This window comes from Diaphorina citri, unplaced genomic scaffold, assembly GCF_000475195.1.
Source record: "Diaphorina citri unplaced genomic scaffold, Diaci psyllid genome assembly version 1.1 scaffold543, whole genome shotgun sequence".
NCBI classification, from domain to species: Eukaryota; Metazoa; Arthropoda; class Insecta; order Hemiptera; family Psyllidae; genus Diaphorina; species Diaphorina citri.
Genome location: NW_007377977.1, coordinates 102075 through 121100, shown reverse-complemented (window position 1 = coordinate 121100; position 19026 = coordinate 102075). Strand labels below are relative to the sequence as shown.

Below are 19026 nucleotides of genomic sequence, written 5' to 3'. Positions count from 1 at the left end.
AACCCCCCCCTTTTTTTTTTTTTTTTTTTTTTTTTTTGTCAAAACAAGTTTTTAGGATTTTTTAATTGTGTTGAGCATAAATGCTTGTCAGAAATGCCTTTTCTTGCTTAATACACTACGCTAAAATTTCATGACTTGACTTGGACTCGAACCACCAACCTCCAAATCCAGAGTTCACCGTGGTAACCACTACAGCACTGGAAGTAACTCTATACACGTAATAATGCTTGTAATTGAAGTACTTACTTATTCTATTAGTGTGGAACTGTAGGCCCACAAGGTCTTTTTTTTAACCGATTGACATTGAAATGTCTTTTTTTTGCCTGGTGTCTTGTTTTGTTGCTGATGGCAGCAATTTTGCTGATTGTTCGTCCATAATTGAATGAGAAAAAACGCACTAATAGCAAAAAAAAAAAATAGTACCTATACCACCTCCTACTTACTTATTTTGTCACTAGGAATAAGGTACCCATATCTAAGGTATAAGTTAGGTCATAAGTGCTAATTGAGATTGTCTACCTACTTACGGCCCTTGGCTAGGGGGCTAGGTTGTTTACTTGGTCTTTTTGCCAGCCTAGTTAGCTTAGTTGGTAGGATAAAATCCGCCCGGGCGGATTTTATCCTACCAACTAAGCTGATGGGATAATGTTCGTTCTCGGAACGGCTGGGTTTCTCCTATCCTGTCTTCCTTCTCTCTTCGGTTTCGGGACGATAAGACCATAGCAGTTACAGTTCCCTCTGTCAAACCTCTTAAAAAAAATAATAATTTACCTGGTCTATGAAGGATTTATACTCTCCTAGATCTGAATCCATGATATCTTCCAGTCTAGATCGTATATATTTGGAGGTGACCTCATCTAGATCCACACTCATTATGATCTCCTTGAGGGTACTCCGAATTATTTTCTCCGTTTCATCACGCTGACTAGGTCTGGGGAGAGAGAAATAGATTCAATTACAATGCTGTTGATGTTGTAGCTTCAGCTATAGTCGAATGGTGATGGCAGAATAAAGAAATCTGGTGTGAACATCACACGACTTTCCTTATCCTATTGAATGATGCTTATTTGAGTGGTCTATAGTAACATTAGTAACTTTTACAATATCTCTAACCGTTTAGTCAGTATAGCTGAAAACCGCCAAAAAGCGGTCAAAATACCGCCAACCGCAGCACCCATCTTAACCAAAAGTTTTGTGTTACATCCTTGTCACATTTGTGGACTATATTCCAAATTTCAAGTCTCTAGCTGATACCGTTCCTATCTCTAACCGTTTTGTCGCTATAGCTGAAAACCGCCAAAAAACGGTCGAAATCTGTCCAAAAGCGGTGCTGCGCCAGGCGCAGCAACCATCTCAACCCAACGTTTTGTGTTGCATCCTTGTCACATTTGTGAACTACATACCAAATTTCAAGTCTCTAAAACCGCCAAAAAGCGGTAAAATGCCGCCAACCGTTGCACCGATCTTAACTCATCAATGTTAAGCTACGCCGAGCAAGGCCAATAAATGGATGGGTGACTTAAAGGAATAAAGGGAGAACGGGCTCTAGTCTTGAATTTAAATCATTACATGAAAGTAAAATCAAAAATCAAATCAATCGTAGAAAACCGAATATTAAACAAATTAGGTAGGTACATAGGTACTGATTTTCTTTAACCACGATCGAATAAACTACGGGCTGAAAAATTCCCGGAGGGACGGGCCCAGCTTATTATTATTATTTTGCTTCAATAACCACAAATAGAGGTTTGTTAATAGAGGGAACTGTAACTACTAAGGTCTTATCGTCCCGAAATCGCAGAGAGAAGGAAGACAGGATAGGAGAAAGTCAGCCGTTCCGAGAACGAACCTTATATGTTTAGGATGAAGTTTACCCCGGATCAGCCAGCCTAGTTATCTTGGTTGGCAGCGCGTCTGCCTTGTAAGCGTTAGGTCGTGGGTTCGATTCCCACGCTATTGCGGATTTCATCGAAAACAGATAAGGTTCGTTCCCGGAACGGCTTTTTTTTCCTATCCTGTCTTCCTTCTCTCTTCGTTTTCGAGACGATAAGACTTTAGCCTTAGCAGGTACAGTTCCCTCTATCAAACCTCTAAAAAATTCCAAATTTGTATTTTATTTTATTCATCATTTATTTATTTTCATCCCTATTTCCAGGAACCAAGGCTCCAAGGTACTGGTACACTGTAAGATGGGCATATCCGAAAACAGATAAGGTTCGTTCCCGGAACGGCTTTTTTTTCCTATCCTGTCTTCCTTCTCTCTTCGTTTTCGAGACGATAAGACTTTAGTCTTAGGAGGTACAGTTCCCTCTATCAAACCTCTAAAAAAATTCCAAATTTGTATTTTATTTTATTTATCATTTATTTTATTTTCATCCCTATTTCCAGGAACCAAGGCTCCAAGGTACTGGTACACTGTAAGATGGGCATATCTCGTTCAGCCAGTGTGGTGATAGCCTATGCAATGAAAGCGTACAACTGGGACCTAACCCGGGCTATGGCCCATGTCAGACAGAAGCGGAATTGTATTAAACCCAACGCTAACTTTATAACCCAGCTGGAAACCTATCAGGTAGGGGTTCAACCCAGTCTATTGCTGATATAGATATTTCAAAACCTTTTTCCTTCTAGAGTATTTTAGGCAATTTAATTTAGGACACACAAAAAAGGATCAGAAACAGGTTGTTCAAGTTTCTGCGAGTGCCCCCCACTCGATGTCCCCCGTGTCGAAACGGCAACGTTGCATTTCAGATTGGTTTCCGATTTGGAACGCTGCAACTTCTCTCGATTCTTCATTGCGTCTAAAATACCCTGAGGATAGGAAGAAATTAGATTTAGATTTACGTATGGACAGGATTAAGCAGAAAAGAACCATCCAAACATATATACAATTTTTAATCGTCCAAAAAAAATTTACTTTCCTTATCCTATAGGAAGGAAGGTAATGTAATCGGGTCAAATTTTCCATGGTCAGATTTTAGTGCCAAAACACGTAACAAATTACCTGTATTTGTGGCAGGTGAAAAAAAATATATATAGGTATATTTTTTTCTTTATTCTGCCATCATCATTCGGCTACAGCTGAAGTCGCTACAACAAAAACAACCTGTGTTTGATCCTTTTTTTGTGTCCTAAATTAAATTGTCTAAAATACTCTAGAAGGAAAAAGGTTTTGAAATACCTATATCAGCAACCCCTACCTGATAGGTTTCCAGCTGGGTTATAAAGTTAGCGTTGGGTTTAATATTTTTCCCCTCAATCCCACAGTTACAATCTCCCTTGGAGGGGAAATGTCCCACTTTAGTCCCTTCACAGTTACAGGGGAAATTTCTTCCCTCACTCCCTCGCCCTTCCGTATCGTAGGACCCTAGGGAGCTTGCCCGGCACGTCCCCCTAGGCCCGGCTTCATACGACCCCCATGAGCTCTGTCTACTCACCGCCCCGGAGCAGTCTGGCCCGATAGCCGAGTCTTGCGAGGACCACGAATCCTGGCGCGACAGACTGACTCGTACCGCGTGAGTGTTGGGTAGCGGGCTAGGGGAAATGTTGGCGGGAGAGAGGCCCTGAAGCCGCGAGGAGATTTCGCGGCCCGCACTTTCCGAATTTGCCGGCGCGAGAGGCTGGCGCCCGCCGAAAATTTTCGCTTCGCTTGAAGGGATTTTTCCCACACTTGCAGCATTTTTTCCCGCGTCCGACACATTTTTCCCCTCACTTAAAGGGATTTTTCCCATACTCGACGAAATTTTCCCCGCGTCAGACGTATTTTTTCCCTCGGACGAATTTTTGTCGGATTTTTTCCCCTCGGTTTTTCCCTCGCTGGAGCTAGACTTGTTCATGAACTTGAGATATTTGCGTAGACCCCGGGGTTTGACTAGATGGGAGGGTTGGGTGGTAGAGCTGCTAGTGGTTGGGTGCGAGGTGCTGGGTTCGAACTGGGAGGTGAGGGATATCACAGAGTTAGGCATGGCTCCGCTGCTGCTGCTGGTGTCCTCGCTGGAGCTAGACTTGTTCATGAACTTGAGATATTTGCGTAGACCCCGGGGTTTGACTAGATGGGAGGGTTGGGTGGTAGAGCTACTAGTGGTTGGGTGGGAGGTGCTGGGTTCGAACTGGGAGGTGAGGGATATCACAGAGTTAGGCATGGCTCCGCTGCTGCTGCTGCTGGTGTTATCTGAAACACAAGTGAAAATATTACAGGAATTTCATTTGATTTGATTTGACTTTATTTATTTTTTAAATTTACAATATACATTTTATCCATTCTCCTACCTATGCTTATTCTAAGGATCAAATATGACAAGATGAGAAAATGGATGCAATTTTAGGCCAAGTCTACTATCTACACTAAAGACCAGGAAAATATGTTCCTTCTCTCTTCGATTTCGGGACGATAAGACCTTAGCAGTTACAGTTCCCTCTGTCAAACCTCTTAACCAATGAGAGCCGAGGCCTACATTAAAGTCACACCAAACTTGACCAAACCCTTCTCTCTTTTTCGCTAATACATATCTCAGTCGCTCCACGTCAGAGTGCATCGATTTGTCTATTAGTTAGAAAACAAAATTTCCTACTATTTTTGATATTATTTGACATATTTTCTCAGTACCGGTTCGGAGTTACACGCGGTTGAATGATAGCAAGATCCAGCGAAAAGAACTAGGTACCTAACCTCTTCGATTTAAATTCAAGACTAGAGCCCGTTCTCCCTTTATTCCTTTAAGTCACCCATCCATTTATTGGCCTTGCTCGGCGTAGCTTAACATTGATGACGCTGAAACCAGTCTTAAATTAACGACTGAAGTGTTTTCTAAAACTTTCTCACTTTGATCAGAGCATCAGACAAGATCAGAGCTCATTTGTGTGAGAAAAAGTGAAAAAAAATCCCCCAAAAACCATTTTTTCTGGTTTTCGGCTTTTTGGTTCTCTGGACAAAATTTGCACCACCACTTTCGTGTTCCTGGTAAAAAGACCTTTAATTTGATATATAGGTCGACCAGGTTTAGATAAGTCCTTCTATGGAGACAGACAGACGACACCGAAGCGAATACAATAGCCCATCCCTTATACCTTTTTATTACTATCGTAATAATAAAGGAAGGACCGGGCTAAAAAATCGATTACCTAACCTATTTTTAGAATTCAGAATTAGACTTTTAGACTTGAGTCCTCCATCAAGATTCAAGATTTAAAAGTGGGATTCGAACACAAAACTCTTCCACTTACTTGGCGCGGGTTATGTAGGTACTTGTACGTGTTATCCCAATGACCTAATGGTCATAATTCCCACTTTTCAAAACAACATAGGGATTAGAACCTTGTACGTGTTATCCCAATGACCTAATGGTCATAATTCCCACTTTTCAAAACAACATAGGGATTCGAACCTTGTACGTGTTATCCCAATGACCTAATGGTCATAATTCCCACTTTTCAAAACAACATAGGGATCCGAACCCGAGACTTTCCACTTACTTGGCGCTCGTGATGTATTTGTACGTGTTATCCCAATGTTTCAGCAGATCCGTCTTGTCATCATCATACACTCGAATATTACAATAGTCAAATATTCCGGGGAAGAAGTTGTCAATTTCTCGCGTGACGTTGAGTATATGACACACCCTGTAAATAGAATAGGAATAAATAGAATTAAAGAATAGAATAGAATTAGATAATAGAGAATAGAACTAGATAATAGAATATGCTCAAGTGAAAAGAAAAATCGGACGCAGCTTTCTTTTTCATTCCTTTACTCTCACAGCTTTTTCTGAATGGTTGAAAATATTTCCTAAATAAAACCACAACACTTTCAGCGTTCGTCTGGAAGTTCAGACCCAAAATTGAAATTTCAAATTTTGAACCTGAGGCTATTTCAGGACCGATCTTTGAAATATCAATTTTAGATCCAAGTTTCAAGATGAATCACAAAAGTGACCTATTAAAAACATACCAATACCTACTTTTTTGGAAACAAATTTATTGGTGGAAAAGAGTCAACATGTTTCAATTTGTTTACTTGTTCGGCTAGTGAATAATAAAAGGACATGGGGAAATGGCAAAAGTGCTGATATTTGTGGAAAAAATTACATCTTGGAGCTACGCCGAGCAAGACCACTAAATGGATGAGTGACATGAACGGCCATGCCTTGAGGATTTACTAGCAGAAATCCGGAGCGAAGCGACGGTTTTCGGCTAGTGAATAATAAAAGGACATGGGGAAATGGCAAAAGTGCTGATATTTGTGGAAAAAATTACATCTTGGAGCTTTTTTTTTTTCAACTTGAATTATTTTCCTCATTGACTCTAATATACGAGTATGACTCACTTTTGAGTCACTCGAATACTCCCATGTTAAAAATTTGCCTCAACTGTCTATAATATTTGAGGTGCAAAATTGGGGGAGTTGCCTCGACTAACTTTCTCTAAGATGATCTTGTCAAAGATTGAAATTTGATTTTGAAGTAAATACCTATCTAAAAAAAGTGAAAATTGTTTTTTCTCCTTTTTACATGGAACGATGGAACCTTTTTCGTAGATCCAGGAGTAAATGGAACTTTTTTCTTGTTAATTTCTCTGGGACCGCAAACGAGAAATGGAACCTACCACGAGGTAAACTGAAACCAGTCTCCAACCTCGGTCGTTCGCCTTGTAAGCCAGAGATCGTAGATTCACACCCCAGTCGAGGAGGGGGGAAGGACGAGTAATAGTGGAGAGGAAAGTAACACCAGGGGCGTCAAATCGGTTAACAGGGAGAGAAAAAAATAAAAAGGGAAGGGTAAAATGTTAGGAGGTAAAGCTTTTTAACACAGAGAGGAAAAATGAAAGGAAAAGAAAATGGAAGGTGGGAGGCGTCAAAACTTGCGGATTTAGCGGTTAAGAGAAAGAAGAAACCGAGGAAATAGCGAAGAAATACACGAAACGAATAAGATGATCTTGTCAAAGATTGAAATTTGATTTTGAAGTAAATACCTATCTAAAAAAAGTGAAAATTGTTTTTTCTCCTTTTTACATTGTTTACAGACACACGGACCAATGGCTGAAACTTTGGATTTAGGCTCTGGGGACCTCAAAACATGTTTTGGCACTAAAAACTGACCATCACACACACACGGACCAATGGCTGAAACTTTGGATTTAGGCTCTGGGGACCTCAAAACATGTTTTGGCACTAAAATCTGACCATCAAAAATTTGACCCGATTACATTAATTTCCTTCCTATAGGATAAGGAAAGTAAAAAGGATATCTTTCTTTTTTATCTGCCATACACCGGGGTGAGTCTCTAGCCATGTTTAATTGGCTCGTCCTGAACCGCAGGCTACCATTGTGAGGACTTGTGCTTGTTCTTTAAAGCAGAGAGAACCCTTTGAAGAACTGCCAACTAGCTAGGCTGGTTAGAGTTAGCTGTTCTCCTCCCTGTTTAGAGTCTCACAGCTAGACGCTAGTCTACTCCCTGTTTAACGTCCCCTAGCCAGACAAGCCTTCCCTCTCTCAAGCCAAAATGTTGAAGATGTCACTCAGAAGTAGCTTCATTTGGTTTTTGAAAATTGTTTGTTTTGTCCGCTAGGGTCGTCGAGGTGTTCCCCCACTCTTCTTGGTTGTTTGTGAAAAAAAGTCATCCCCACTCAAATACTGAGATGATGTTAGAAAATGCTGGCATCAATGTTGGGGAATTGGGGATTAAAAAAATATGGCTTTGGGGCCAGTGGCCCTATATCACCAAAAATACTTACTTGTCTCGTAGCGAGTCCGGACTCGGTGGTCGCCTAGACTCTAGCGAGTCCATAGCATGCCACTCGTTCAGACAAGACCTGTCCGAGGCTATCTTCGCCTCGTAATGCGATACCCACTCGTGCGAGCCTCCATTGAGAAAGTAGTTCTTGTCCCGCGCCACCGAGCTTACTTTGTGTAGCGACTGAAGCGCTGACCTGGGGAAGTAACAAACAATGGAGTGAGAGTTGTGAGATTTAATATCTAATATATAAAAATTAATATTTAGGTGTGTGTTTGTTCGAACTTTATGCCTGGCCAAACCGCTCATCCGATTGCAATGAAACTTTGTCAACTTATTGCTTGCACTCCCGTGAAGGTTATAGGCTATTTTCCGGTTAGTTTTTGTTAAGCTACGCCGAGCAAGACCACTAAATGGATGAGTGACATGAACGGCCATGCCTTGAGGATTTACTAGCAGAAATCCGGAGCGAAGCGACGGTTTTCGGCTAGTGAATAATAAAAGGACATGGGGAAATGGCAAAAGTGCTGATATTTGTGGAAAAAATTACATCTTGGAGCTTTTTTTTTTCAACTTGAATTATTTTCCTCATTGACTCTAATATACGAGTATGACTCACTTTTGAGTCACTCGAATACTCCCATGTTAAAAATTTGCCTCAACTGTCTATAATATTTGAGGTGCAAAATTGGGGGAGTTGCCTCGACTAACTTTCTCTAAGATGATCTTGTCAAAGATTGAAATTTGATTTTGAAGTAAATACCTATCTAAAAAAAGTGAAAATTGTTTTTTCTCCTTTTTACATGGAACGATGGAACCTTTTTCGTAGATCCAGGAGTAAATGGAACTTTTTTCTTGTTAATTTCTCTGGGACCGCAAACGAGAAATGGAACCTACCACGAGGTAAACTGAAACCAGTCTCCAACCTCGGTCGTTCGCCTTGTAAGCCAGAGATCGTAGATTCACACCCCAGTCGAGGAGGGGGGAAGGACGAGTAATAGTGGAGAGGAAAGTAACACCAGGGGCGTCAAATCGGTTAACAGGGAGAGAAAAAAATAAAAAGGGAAGGGTAATAAAAAGGGAAGGAGGTAAAGAAAGAGCTTTTTAACACAGAGAGGAAAAATGAAAGGAAAAGAAAATGGAAGGTGGGAGGCGTCAAAACTTGCGGATTTAGCGGTTAAGAGAAAGAAGAAACCGAGGAAATAGCGAAGAAATACACGAAACGAAGGAACTATCAACTATGTTACGAGAGAACGCGTAGAACTGTAGAAAATCCAAGAAAATTAATTTAGAGTTAGGAGACGAAACGAAGGAACTATCAACTATGTTACGAGAGAACGCGTAGAACTGTAGAAAATCCAAGAAAATTAATTTAGAGTTAGGAGGGAGAGGGAGAGAGAAAGAAAGAGAGAAAGAGAGAGAGAGAGAGAGAGAGAGAGAGAGAGAGAGAGAAGCTTCTTAAGCTGCGTCCACACATAGTCGACGGCCGTCGATGAAAACCGTCCACACTGCCTCGACAACTCAGATTCACCTCGTCGACTATGTGTGGACACAGCTTGACGTTACACCCAAAAGATTCCGGTTGAGGACAGAAGCCAGGAGGGATTTCAAAAGAAAAAATGAAGGCCAGTCTAAAAGGGATGGGCTAGTACGCTAGTAGCCATAAAGGGACTGGGATAAAGGCAAGTAAAAGGTGGAGCTGGTCGATGTAGACACTGAAGGGGGTGGGGCGAAATTAGGGAGCTGTCAAAGGCAGAAGGGAAATAGGGGAAGGTTATAGGAAGGGGAGGGAAAGAGAGGAAGGGAAGGAGAGGGCGGTGTTGCAAAAGGATCATAAATAGGAGAGGGGAAGAGGAAGGGAAGGAGGGTAGGGGGCGGTGTTGTCATATAACGTAGCATTTGGGGTGTTTCTTGCACCAGTCCACCAGGAAGAAAATGAGCAACAGCGCAATCAGAATGACAATGGTGTTGAAGATGCACGTTAGAATCACCATGGTGACGAAGACAACCGAGAATGGTCGAATACACACGAAACGATCAGTCGAAGATCGTCGAAGGTTGTCGGAAATAGACAAAGAAATCCGAACGGATGGCTTGGTCGAAAAAAAACGAGCAAATGTCTTGATTGAAAATTATAACACTTTGAACGGTGCTTGAAGTAATGAAGTTTTTAACACTGTGAACGAAAACTGAAGCTTAAAGGTGTGTCCACACATAGTCTACGGCCGCCGATCGATGTGAATTTATTTCGAATTGATAGATGTGTCGATTGACAGCCCATCAACTATGTGTGGACACACCTTTAAAGTTTTCCACACAGGCTTTACTGAAGAACTCAAGTTAATAACACTTCGAAGAAGAGCTAAAGTATTGAAATTTTCACGGAAAACTGAACAATACTGAATTTCTAAAACAACTTTGAATCGAAAAAGTGATAATTATGGACAGTACAGGAAAAACACTTGAAACTCTTGGCTCTATCTTTTTCGTAGCAATAAGTAGTACTGAACCAACTTTGAATCGAAAAAGTGCAAATTAGTCACAGTACAGAAAAAAACCACTCAATACACAATCACTGATTCACTGCACTAGATACAGCTTGATTGAAGGTTCAACAAAGACTAGAGCACTAGAGAGTAGAGTCTAAGTTTGAACTTGTATCAGAATCACCAGGGGAGATGTGGTGATCTCATATGTGAGTAGGCAGACCGTATATGGTATCTCATGGGTGGATGTTTGGACTTATGAGAAACTTCAGAGAATATACTTATCTACTCGTATGTTACTCATGAGAAATTTCAAAGAGATTTTAAGAAGAAATTTGTGGGAGATTTGATTCAACTTATGGGAGTTTTCAAGGAATAATCTTATGGGAGATTTTAAGAAGAAACTTATGAGATTTGATTAAACTTATGGGAGATGATGAAAAGAATGGGAGATATGGGAGAAAGAACGAAGTGAATTTAGCTCTCCTAGTAAGAACTTAGCAAGTAGAGAAAATGGACAGCATTCAATGTTACCGAATTGACAAGTCTTCTTTTTTTCGTGATCTTAGTTAGTTTTCAAACCAGTGATTCTAGGCTGAAGAAGTGTGCCGCGAAATGTGTGGAGTATGCCGTGATGGCACAAACGTTGAGAACCACTGGCTTGGGAAGAGAGTCTACACCACTCGTATTTATGAACAAGAATGATCGTTCTTAGATCAGTCTCAAGTCAAAATTGACCAATCAAATGCCTTGAGACTATGCTTAGCACGAACTTAAGAGCCAGCATTTTGTTCATAAATATGGGTGAGTACACCCATATTAGGTATTATTAGGTACGAATTAAAAAAAAAAAAAAAACTAGCCAATTATGACTTGGTTTGGTTTCAGGTTTTACGAACGGAGAAATCGACTCACGCCCCAAGAATATCATTCGAGAGCATTGCATCGGGTGAGAAGACACCGAGCTCCTTGTTGGGGGGACACGGTACGTTAATGTGGGGGGAACAAGAAATGTAGGTTCAACATCGTGCGAAATAGCGCGACGTGAGTAATGTATGTGAGACAATAGGACAGCACAGAGCTTCTCGCTTTCTTCTCACCTCAAATCATCTCGTTTTTCTTCTTCTTTTCAAGCAGCTCTGTAATTTTTGTACACACCGAAATAGCCCCCCGTCTAGATATCAATCACTCTCTTCCATCTCATGAGGAACATACTAAGAGATAGATATGCTACGACACAGACCACAAGAGCCCAAGGCCAGCCACTCACATTCAGACGGTCTGACAGACTTGGGTCTCAAGTTTTTTTCGCCACACACGTTAAGACGGTCTGACAGATGATCTGAGTGTGAATGGCGGGCACAATGTAGCGGTTGTTTCAAAGCTACGAAATAAGTATAAGTAGTGCTTTATTTAAACTTTACAAATTAAAAGTTAGATGAATAAAAGTTAGAATAAATAAAAGCGGTGATGAAGCACGTCTCCCCCCCCATCTGATGTACAAAGCTACCATCATAGTTCTAGTGAAAGGAAGCAAGGTTTACTAGACACGGCGTTCAAGGTTCGATTCCAAACATGGACAAAACTTGTCTTGGCCTGGCTGGTACCTAATTGTCTCTATCTATACCTGAGAGTAGATATGGTATGTAAGTTAAATTGTCTCTATACCTAAGAGTACATATGGTATGCAAGTTAAATTGTCTCTATACCTGAGAGTACATATGGTATGTAAGTTAAATTGTCTCTATACCTGAGTAGTGAATACCTCCCGTCTACATATGGTATGTAAAGTAAATTATTGAGCCATGTGAGGACAATTATTGAGGAGCTAGTTGAAATATGTGCTAGTAAAAAAAGATCGTGTATCTTCTTCTGCTTTCTCCCGTGTACAGAGGGGTTCGGCGTTTTTCGTCAGCCTCTCGATTAGCCCTAACTAGGGTGATTGCTTTGGGCTGACATTTGGTTTTGGCAATAAATGTTACGAGAGGATGCCCTTCGCACTCAACCTTTGCTATTACCTTAGCAAGGAAAAGGCTGGTATAATATACCCCCTGTTTAAAGTCCCCTAGCCAGACTAAGCTGGTCTACTCCCTGTTTAAAGTCCCACAGCCAGACTAAGCTGGTCTACTCCCTGTTTAAAGTCCCACAGCCAGACTAAGCTGGTCTACTCCCTGTTTAAAGTCCCACAGTCAGACTAAGCTGGTCTACTCCCTGTTTAAAGTCCCCCAGCCAGACGAGAGTGTATGAAGTTTATAAACCCATATACAGCGCGGACCACCCGAAGACGGTCGAAGGGGGGATTCCTCCTCGGGCGTGTGGTTTTCAAGGGAGCTCGGAAAATGAGAAGAAAAAGGGTCCGTTTCTCTTGGAGGGTTTCAGGAGTCGTTATATATATGTATAAGTTCTGTGGATCTACTCGAAAAGGAGAACGAGATGGTATAAATACAGCTATCACTCACCTCTCACCTCTTAATAGAATGGTCAGGAATGCCAATGACGGCGATTTTAATTTTAATTAAATTTTAGCACCTACTCTTTTTTACTTTTTACTTTCCTTTAATCATTTTATTATTTTTTTTCTACTGTATTTGATTGTTGTTTGTGTTTGTTTAGTTTTAGTGTATTTTTTCTATTGTCATTTTTATATAAAGGGTTAGTCCCGTAAATAAATAAATCTAAATCTAAATATTACACAGAACTTCCAAATTGTTTTTGTTTTTTAAGTTCTGTATAATATTCATACTATCTGGTTCTCCTTTTCAAGGAGGGTCCGTTTGATATAACTTTCCTCTGACATAGAGATTGACTTACCACATGGCTTGTACTGATACAGGTTTGAAGATGTGCTGTCGACCACACACACATACGCTGAATCCCCTGTGAAGGAAAACCAAACACAACACAGATTAGCTTTGCTGAAATAATCGAAACCCTGTCTAGTTACATATCTTGAAAGTTGGAAGATAGCTCAGCCCGCCTGCCCCTAGTCTACCCGTTGGAAGCGAAAATCTTAGGAGAAATTTCAAGTGCTAGGTTACGGGACTCTGGTTTATTTTGCATTGTTCAAGTGTTCACTTAGATCTGTGTATACTCACTGCAGGTTTGACCTAACTATGTATACTTATTGTAATTTTAATCATTCAATGTAAATCCCCTATTGTAATTATCTTTTCTTAGAAGCTTTTTCATAATATTATCAGCTTAGGAAAAGATCTCTATTATTACTAAAATAAGAAGAGAATAAGTCTTCTCTAATATGTAAAATGTTATTTAAATAAATAAATAAAATAAAAATAAAAAAAGCGCTAGGTTACGGGACTTACAGGTATAAGCGCTGGGTCGCGGGTTCGATTCCCGCCCCGGACAAACTTCATCCTAAACAGATAAGGTTAGTTCTCCAAATGACTGGATTTCTTTTATCCTGTCTTCCTTCTCTCTTCAATTTCGGGACTATAAAACCTCCGTTGTTAGAAGAGTTCCCTGTAATCTCTAGATCAAACATAGCCCATTTTTTCAACCCTTTAATCACCCGTTTCCCATTTTAACCCTTTATAAATAAATAAATTTACTCACCCATCTCCGTCCAAAGTAATCGAAGTATCGGCCAATACTCGCAATACTAGCCCTACAGTGGTAGTCTGGTTACAGTCAATGCCGAGTAGACAGGATTCGTCTCCCTGTTCGTCGCAAGACACCACCACCAGGTAGCGCGTCCTGTCTGGATGAACACTCTCGAGTTTCACAGCCTGGGGGGGAGAAGAAGACGAATTCATTGGTAAAAAGTTTCGCCTGAGGCGCAATGAATTATTTAAGTAGTGAAGCACAAAGCCTCTTCACAACGAACGGGTATCCCAGCATTACAAGGTGCCTCATTTACAATTCATCTTCATTTATCTGTCAATTTAGGGTAGAAACAGACTACCATTATGTACTACATAGTGCCTCGGTGGTGTAGTGGTCAAGACGCTCGCCTGGTAAACAAACGAACGGGTATCAAAGCATTACAAGGTGCCTCATTTACAATTCATCTTCATTTATCTGTCAATTTAGGGTAGAAACAGACTACCATCATGTACTACATACTGCCTCGGTGGTGTAGTGGTCAAGACGCTCGCCTGGTAAACGGGAGAGCGTGGGTTCAATCCCAGCCGAGGTAAGGAATTTTATCCTCAATATAATTTGAGAATTTGACCACAATAATAGTAGTAGTCTGCTGCTGGAGTAAAGGGGCGTGGGTTCAATCCCAGCCGAGGTAAGGAATTTTATCCTCAATATAATTTGAGAATTTGACCACAATAATAGTAGTAGTCTGCTGCTCTGGTCAAAACTTTTCAGTCCTATGCGAGCAGTATCAACAAACACTATTATTATGTAAATGTAAACGCAGTTTCTTTGTGTTATTATGTCACAACTTTGGAGCTCACTGCAGCATTGCAGGATTTTCCCAAAATCTCAATAATCCTAAAATCCAATGTTTACCTACCATGCTGGCACCGGTCGCTATGCGCATTTATATGTCATAGCTACTCATTTTCCTCACGAGGCTGAGTGCCCCGCAACAGCCAGTCACGGAATCAATCATTTGGATGATACAAATTTCTTGACACCGCCGGGAATCGAACCCGGGTCTCCCGCGTACAAGGCGAGCGCAGTGACCACTACGCCATGGCAGCTAGCACTATTATTATTATTATTAACCCATCCTTCAGGACTGTCTGTCCCTACATCTAAGCCTCGGAGTGGGCTTTTTGTGTTTGGAGTTGACTTTTTGTGCATGGAATTGAAGTCATTGACTAAGGGGGGTCCCGAAAAAGCCCCTCCTGACAGTCTTTTTTACAACTACTCACCATTTTGAGTGTTTCCTGAGGTCGCAATACACCGAACATAGACTGGAGGTGTTTCTGTATATCGGAGGAGGGGGAGGAGACGCGGGGAGGGTGAGGGTTAAATGGAAGAGGCACAGCGAAGTAACACTCGCTGAGACTGAAACACAAGACAAACAGAAAACAGTTTAATATAAAAATAGGAAGATAAAACAAGAGTACCTACTCATGTATATACCTACAATCAATGTGTAGCGTCAGTAAAAGGGTAAATAAAAAAAAGACGTCAATGTGGGACCTCCTTTCTACATTAGCTCTTCTAAAGAAAATAATAATTTTTCATCACTCCTACATCAATTTACCTTGCTGTTGAAGCATTGATCCCGGATTACGAAACCTAGATCTTGACCGCAGTACACTAATGAAGATAACAATGTTAATTGTTTTGTAATTTTCATCAGTGCACTGCGGTCAAGATTTAGGTTTCGTAATCCGGGATCAATGGTTCAACAGCAAGGTAAATTGATGTAGGAGTGATGGAAAATTATTATTTTCTTTAGAAGAGCTAATGTAGAAGGGAGGTCCCACATTGACGTCTTTTTTTATATCAGTACTTTTTGTGGAGGGTAACTCTTGACGTTAATTTTTTAACACGAAGTGTTTTTTTGGGGGGGATATCACTATTTTTTGCTGTAAGTACTTACCCATCTAAGTTCATAGAGATTTAGAAAAATAAATGAACCTAATTTTTCAATAGGTACCCACGTAGTTGCTTCAGAAGTAAACATATTCAGTATTTAGGTAGGTACCTATGTATCAACTCAGATTTCAGAGTCTATAATAGGTTGATAATAAATATAATTCATGAAGCGGTCAAACTTTCTTGACATGGCGGGGCGGAGCGCTACCGCGCTCCTTAATAGGTAGTTAATACATGATATGTATATCAAAGTTTTGACTCACTTGGGAATTGAACCAGTATATTCCTCTTTCAAAGGCGATTTCAATTGAGAAAATTTCCAGAGAAAATAGGTGAGAGATTAAGGTAGAAGTTATACACAGGGCTAAGCTTTAGGTTAGGCTAAGCTTGAAAAATGGAAAAAATTCGAAAGATATACTTACCTATTTTTTTCTTCTTCTAATTTTCAAGCTTAGACTATCCTAGACACAATACATCCCATTTATGGGTTCTATTATTAACCCAGGCAATTGGGCATGCTACGGCACTATTGTAGCAGTTGTTTCATTGGTACAAAAGCACTAAATAAAAACGGCTGTGAAACACTCATCTTTTGTATGTAGGTATGTACCTAGTACCTACGAAGAAAATAATTATCTGACGTGCTCAGCGCCTCAGCATAATATCAAAAGAAAACAACTTTAAATAAATTGGCCAGTAACTTAAATTCTCGGAAATCAAGGCTGGCTTTCTCCTATCCTGTCTTCCTTCCTTCTTTCATTACTTCCTTTTTTTTCATCAGCCTAGTTAGCTTTGGTTGGTAACGAGTCTGCTTTTTAAGCGCTAGGCCGCGGGTTCGATTCCCGTTCAAGGCGGATTTTATCCTGAAGAAGGACAAGTTTAGGGGAGTCATGGGTATTATCATGAACATTTCTACTAACTCTCCTCTTTGGTTTGGTGTTTTTTCCCAGGGGTCTGATAGAGGGAACTGTAACTGCTAAGGGAAATACAAGATGGGATAAAGCCAGCCATTCCGATAAGATAAAATACGTCCCGAGCGGGAATCGAACCCGCGTCCTGTTTAAGCAACCCACGACTGTTTGAACGTTTTCATTAGAACGGTATCCTACATACATACCTACCTAAAAATTGCATTTTAAACCTTTTTCATAAATTTTAACTATAAAATTATGAAATAGGTAATTTTTAACTATAAAATTATGAAAAAAGTAATTATGGCTATTCATAAAACATTTTTAAATGATAAAATTATGTAAAAAAAAATGACCTCTCTGGGATTCGAACCCCCACCCATCACACTTATCATCACAGTAGAGGAGTAAAAATACACACACCAAACCGCTCGGCCACTAAGACTTTTGTAACCCTAACGCACAAAACTTCTTTATTAATCAACTCGATCGAAAAGTTTGAAATTTTCACCTAGAAGTCACTTTTTCCTCTCTAGCGGGTCTCCCTTTAGTGCTAAGAAGATGAAACCAAGAAAAGGCACTTCTCCTCGATGAGACCTTTTCGGAGATACCTTAATCGTCTTCCCACCATTTGTAGAACGGGCTGTAGGCTTGATTAATTGAATCGGGTGAAAACAAAAAAAAAAGAAAATTTTTTTTCGCGATTTTCAAGATTTTTGAGCCTATCAGAAAACCGGTTAAACAAATCGTAGAAAGTTCGGGTTTTGGAGATTTCGCATCTATTTTCACGTCCGACCAGGAATATCAAATAAAATTTGCTTAAAGTTAAGGGGAAGTGGGAGAAAAGTTGAGGTGAAAATGCCGAAAAACGCTGAAATTCTGTTTCGTGTTAATATAGGCCGGGCGGTGCTGCGAACTCTTGACGTTCGCGCGCCTCCCGGCGCGCTTGATAACCCTTTGGTAACCGGTAGTTTACATCGAAACTGTAGTTTACATCGGTCACCAAAAGGTTAAGCAACGTAGCGTGTTGCGTGTAATTTGTACCTTTGTACCAGGAGCCGGGTACCTTTATCAAAGGACAACGCCGGCATCAAAGTAAGAGTGAAGAAACACACCAGGTGAGTGGTATTCCTCCCCCTCTTCACCTTGCTATCCCCTACACTACTTGATGATTTTCAAACTACTTCTGAATGGCTACCTATTATCACGTGATGATTAATTTATTAATTATGCAATCAAAGCAACTTCAGGTTCACCGCGAGTCAAGGAGCGTCACGCTAACTGAATTCCTAGCACCATTCCATAAGGTCCATTTGTGTGGGTAACTTACTACATACATACCTACCTACTAGGGTAAAAGTATTAAAAAAAAAAAAAAAAAAAAAAAAAAAAAAAAAAAACGTACGACGCGACGCCACGAGAAATTTAGGAGGCGAGCGATGGATTCCGTATTTGTCTCATCCCGCGTGCATCGCTCAGCTGTTTGATGAGTGGAATTTCAAGCAGATTAGGTATTGGGCCAGGATTATAGCGCGGTTAGAGCGGGCTAGGAGTAGATTTGGATCCATTTCAATACATATTAGTGCATTTAAGTGTGGATAAGATTATTGAGTAATGCCACGACCTAATCCGCTTAGTGCATTTCAACAAAGCGTACCACAATACATCATACATAGATACCTATGGATCACGTAGTACCTAGGTAGGATATACATGTTAATTTTGGCAACCCTCCATTTTTTTTTTTATTTATCACCTATTTTGTTTATTTATTTTCGTAATCTGTCAATCTCCCCCCGTTCTCTTTGTTCTCCTCCTCTTCCTCTCCACCTTGTCCTCTTCCACCACCTCTTCCTCCACCTTCTCTTCCTCTCCCTACTCCTTCTTTCCCTCGCCCTTTTCCTCCTCCTCCTCCTTCACTCCCGCTACACATCACTTTTATTTTATTTCCTAAAATAGGAATACACATCGAGAATTTCTCCTCTGTCGACCTAATTAGGCGAGAAATTAACATCCCGACTCTGCCCTCTACAATTCATGCTCTATACAAGTCATATAGCTCACACTTGTGTCGACCTAATTAGGCGAGAAATTAACATCCCGACTCTGCCCTCTACAATTCATGCTCTATACAAGTCATATAGCTCACACTTGACTAAATACTTTATACACCTACCCACTTTCTACTTCTCAAATCAGGCGTTGAATTTCACACGACTTTTTATTGCATGACGAAATCACCTTTAAGAGAGAAAAATATCAAGGAAAAAAAAAGATAGGACAGGAGAAAGCCAGCCGTTCCGAGAACGAACCTTATCCGTTCAGGATAAATCAGGCGTGAATTTCACACGACTTTTTATTGCATGACGAAATCACCT

The 19026-nt window shown here is 40.5% G+C and overlaps 1 protein-coding gene and 2 long non-coding RNA genes across 3 annotated transcripts in view; all 3 read right to left on the bottom strand.

Annotated features, from left to right (window-relative positions):
* Positions 1-19026, bottom strand: part of LOC103509928 — a 74332-nt gene that overhangs the window by 6959 nt on the left and 48347 nt on the right. Inside the window, exons 4-8 of the mRNA XM_026824109.1 lie at positions 15062-15197; positions 13788-13960; positions 13026-13091; positions 7730-7924; positions 772-931 (exon numbers count right to left, since the gene is read on the bottom strand). Of these exons, the coding sequence (XP_026679910.1) occupies positions 772-931; positions 7730-7924; positions 13026-13091; positions 13788-13960; positions 15062-15197 (730 nt within the window). The remainder of the gene's footprint in view (positions 1-771; positions 932-7729; positions 7925-13025; positions 13092-13787; positions 13961-15061; positions 15198-19026) is intronic.
* LOC113467747 lies at positions 2712-3246 on the bottom strand. The gene is made up of 2 exons (XR_003391706.1): positions 3201-3246; positions 2712-2811 (listed from the first exon to the last, which is right to left on the bottom strand). It is a non-coding gene; the product is annotated as an uncharacterized LOC113467747 (long non-coding RNA).
* Positions 9557-10337, bottom strand: LOC113467748. The gene is made up of 2 exons (XR_003391707.1): positions 10243-10337; positions 9557-9904 (listed from the first exon to the last, which is right to left on the bottom strand). It is a non-coding gene; the product is annotated as an uncharacterized LOC113467748 (long non-coding RNA).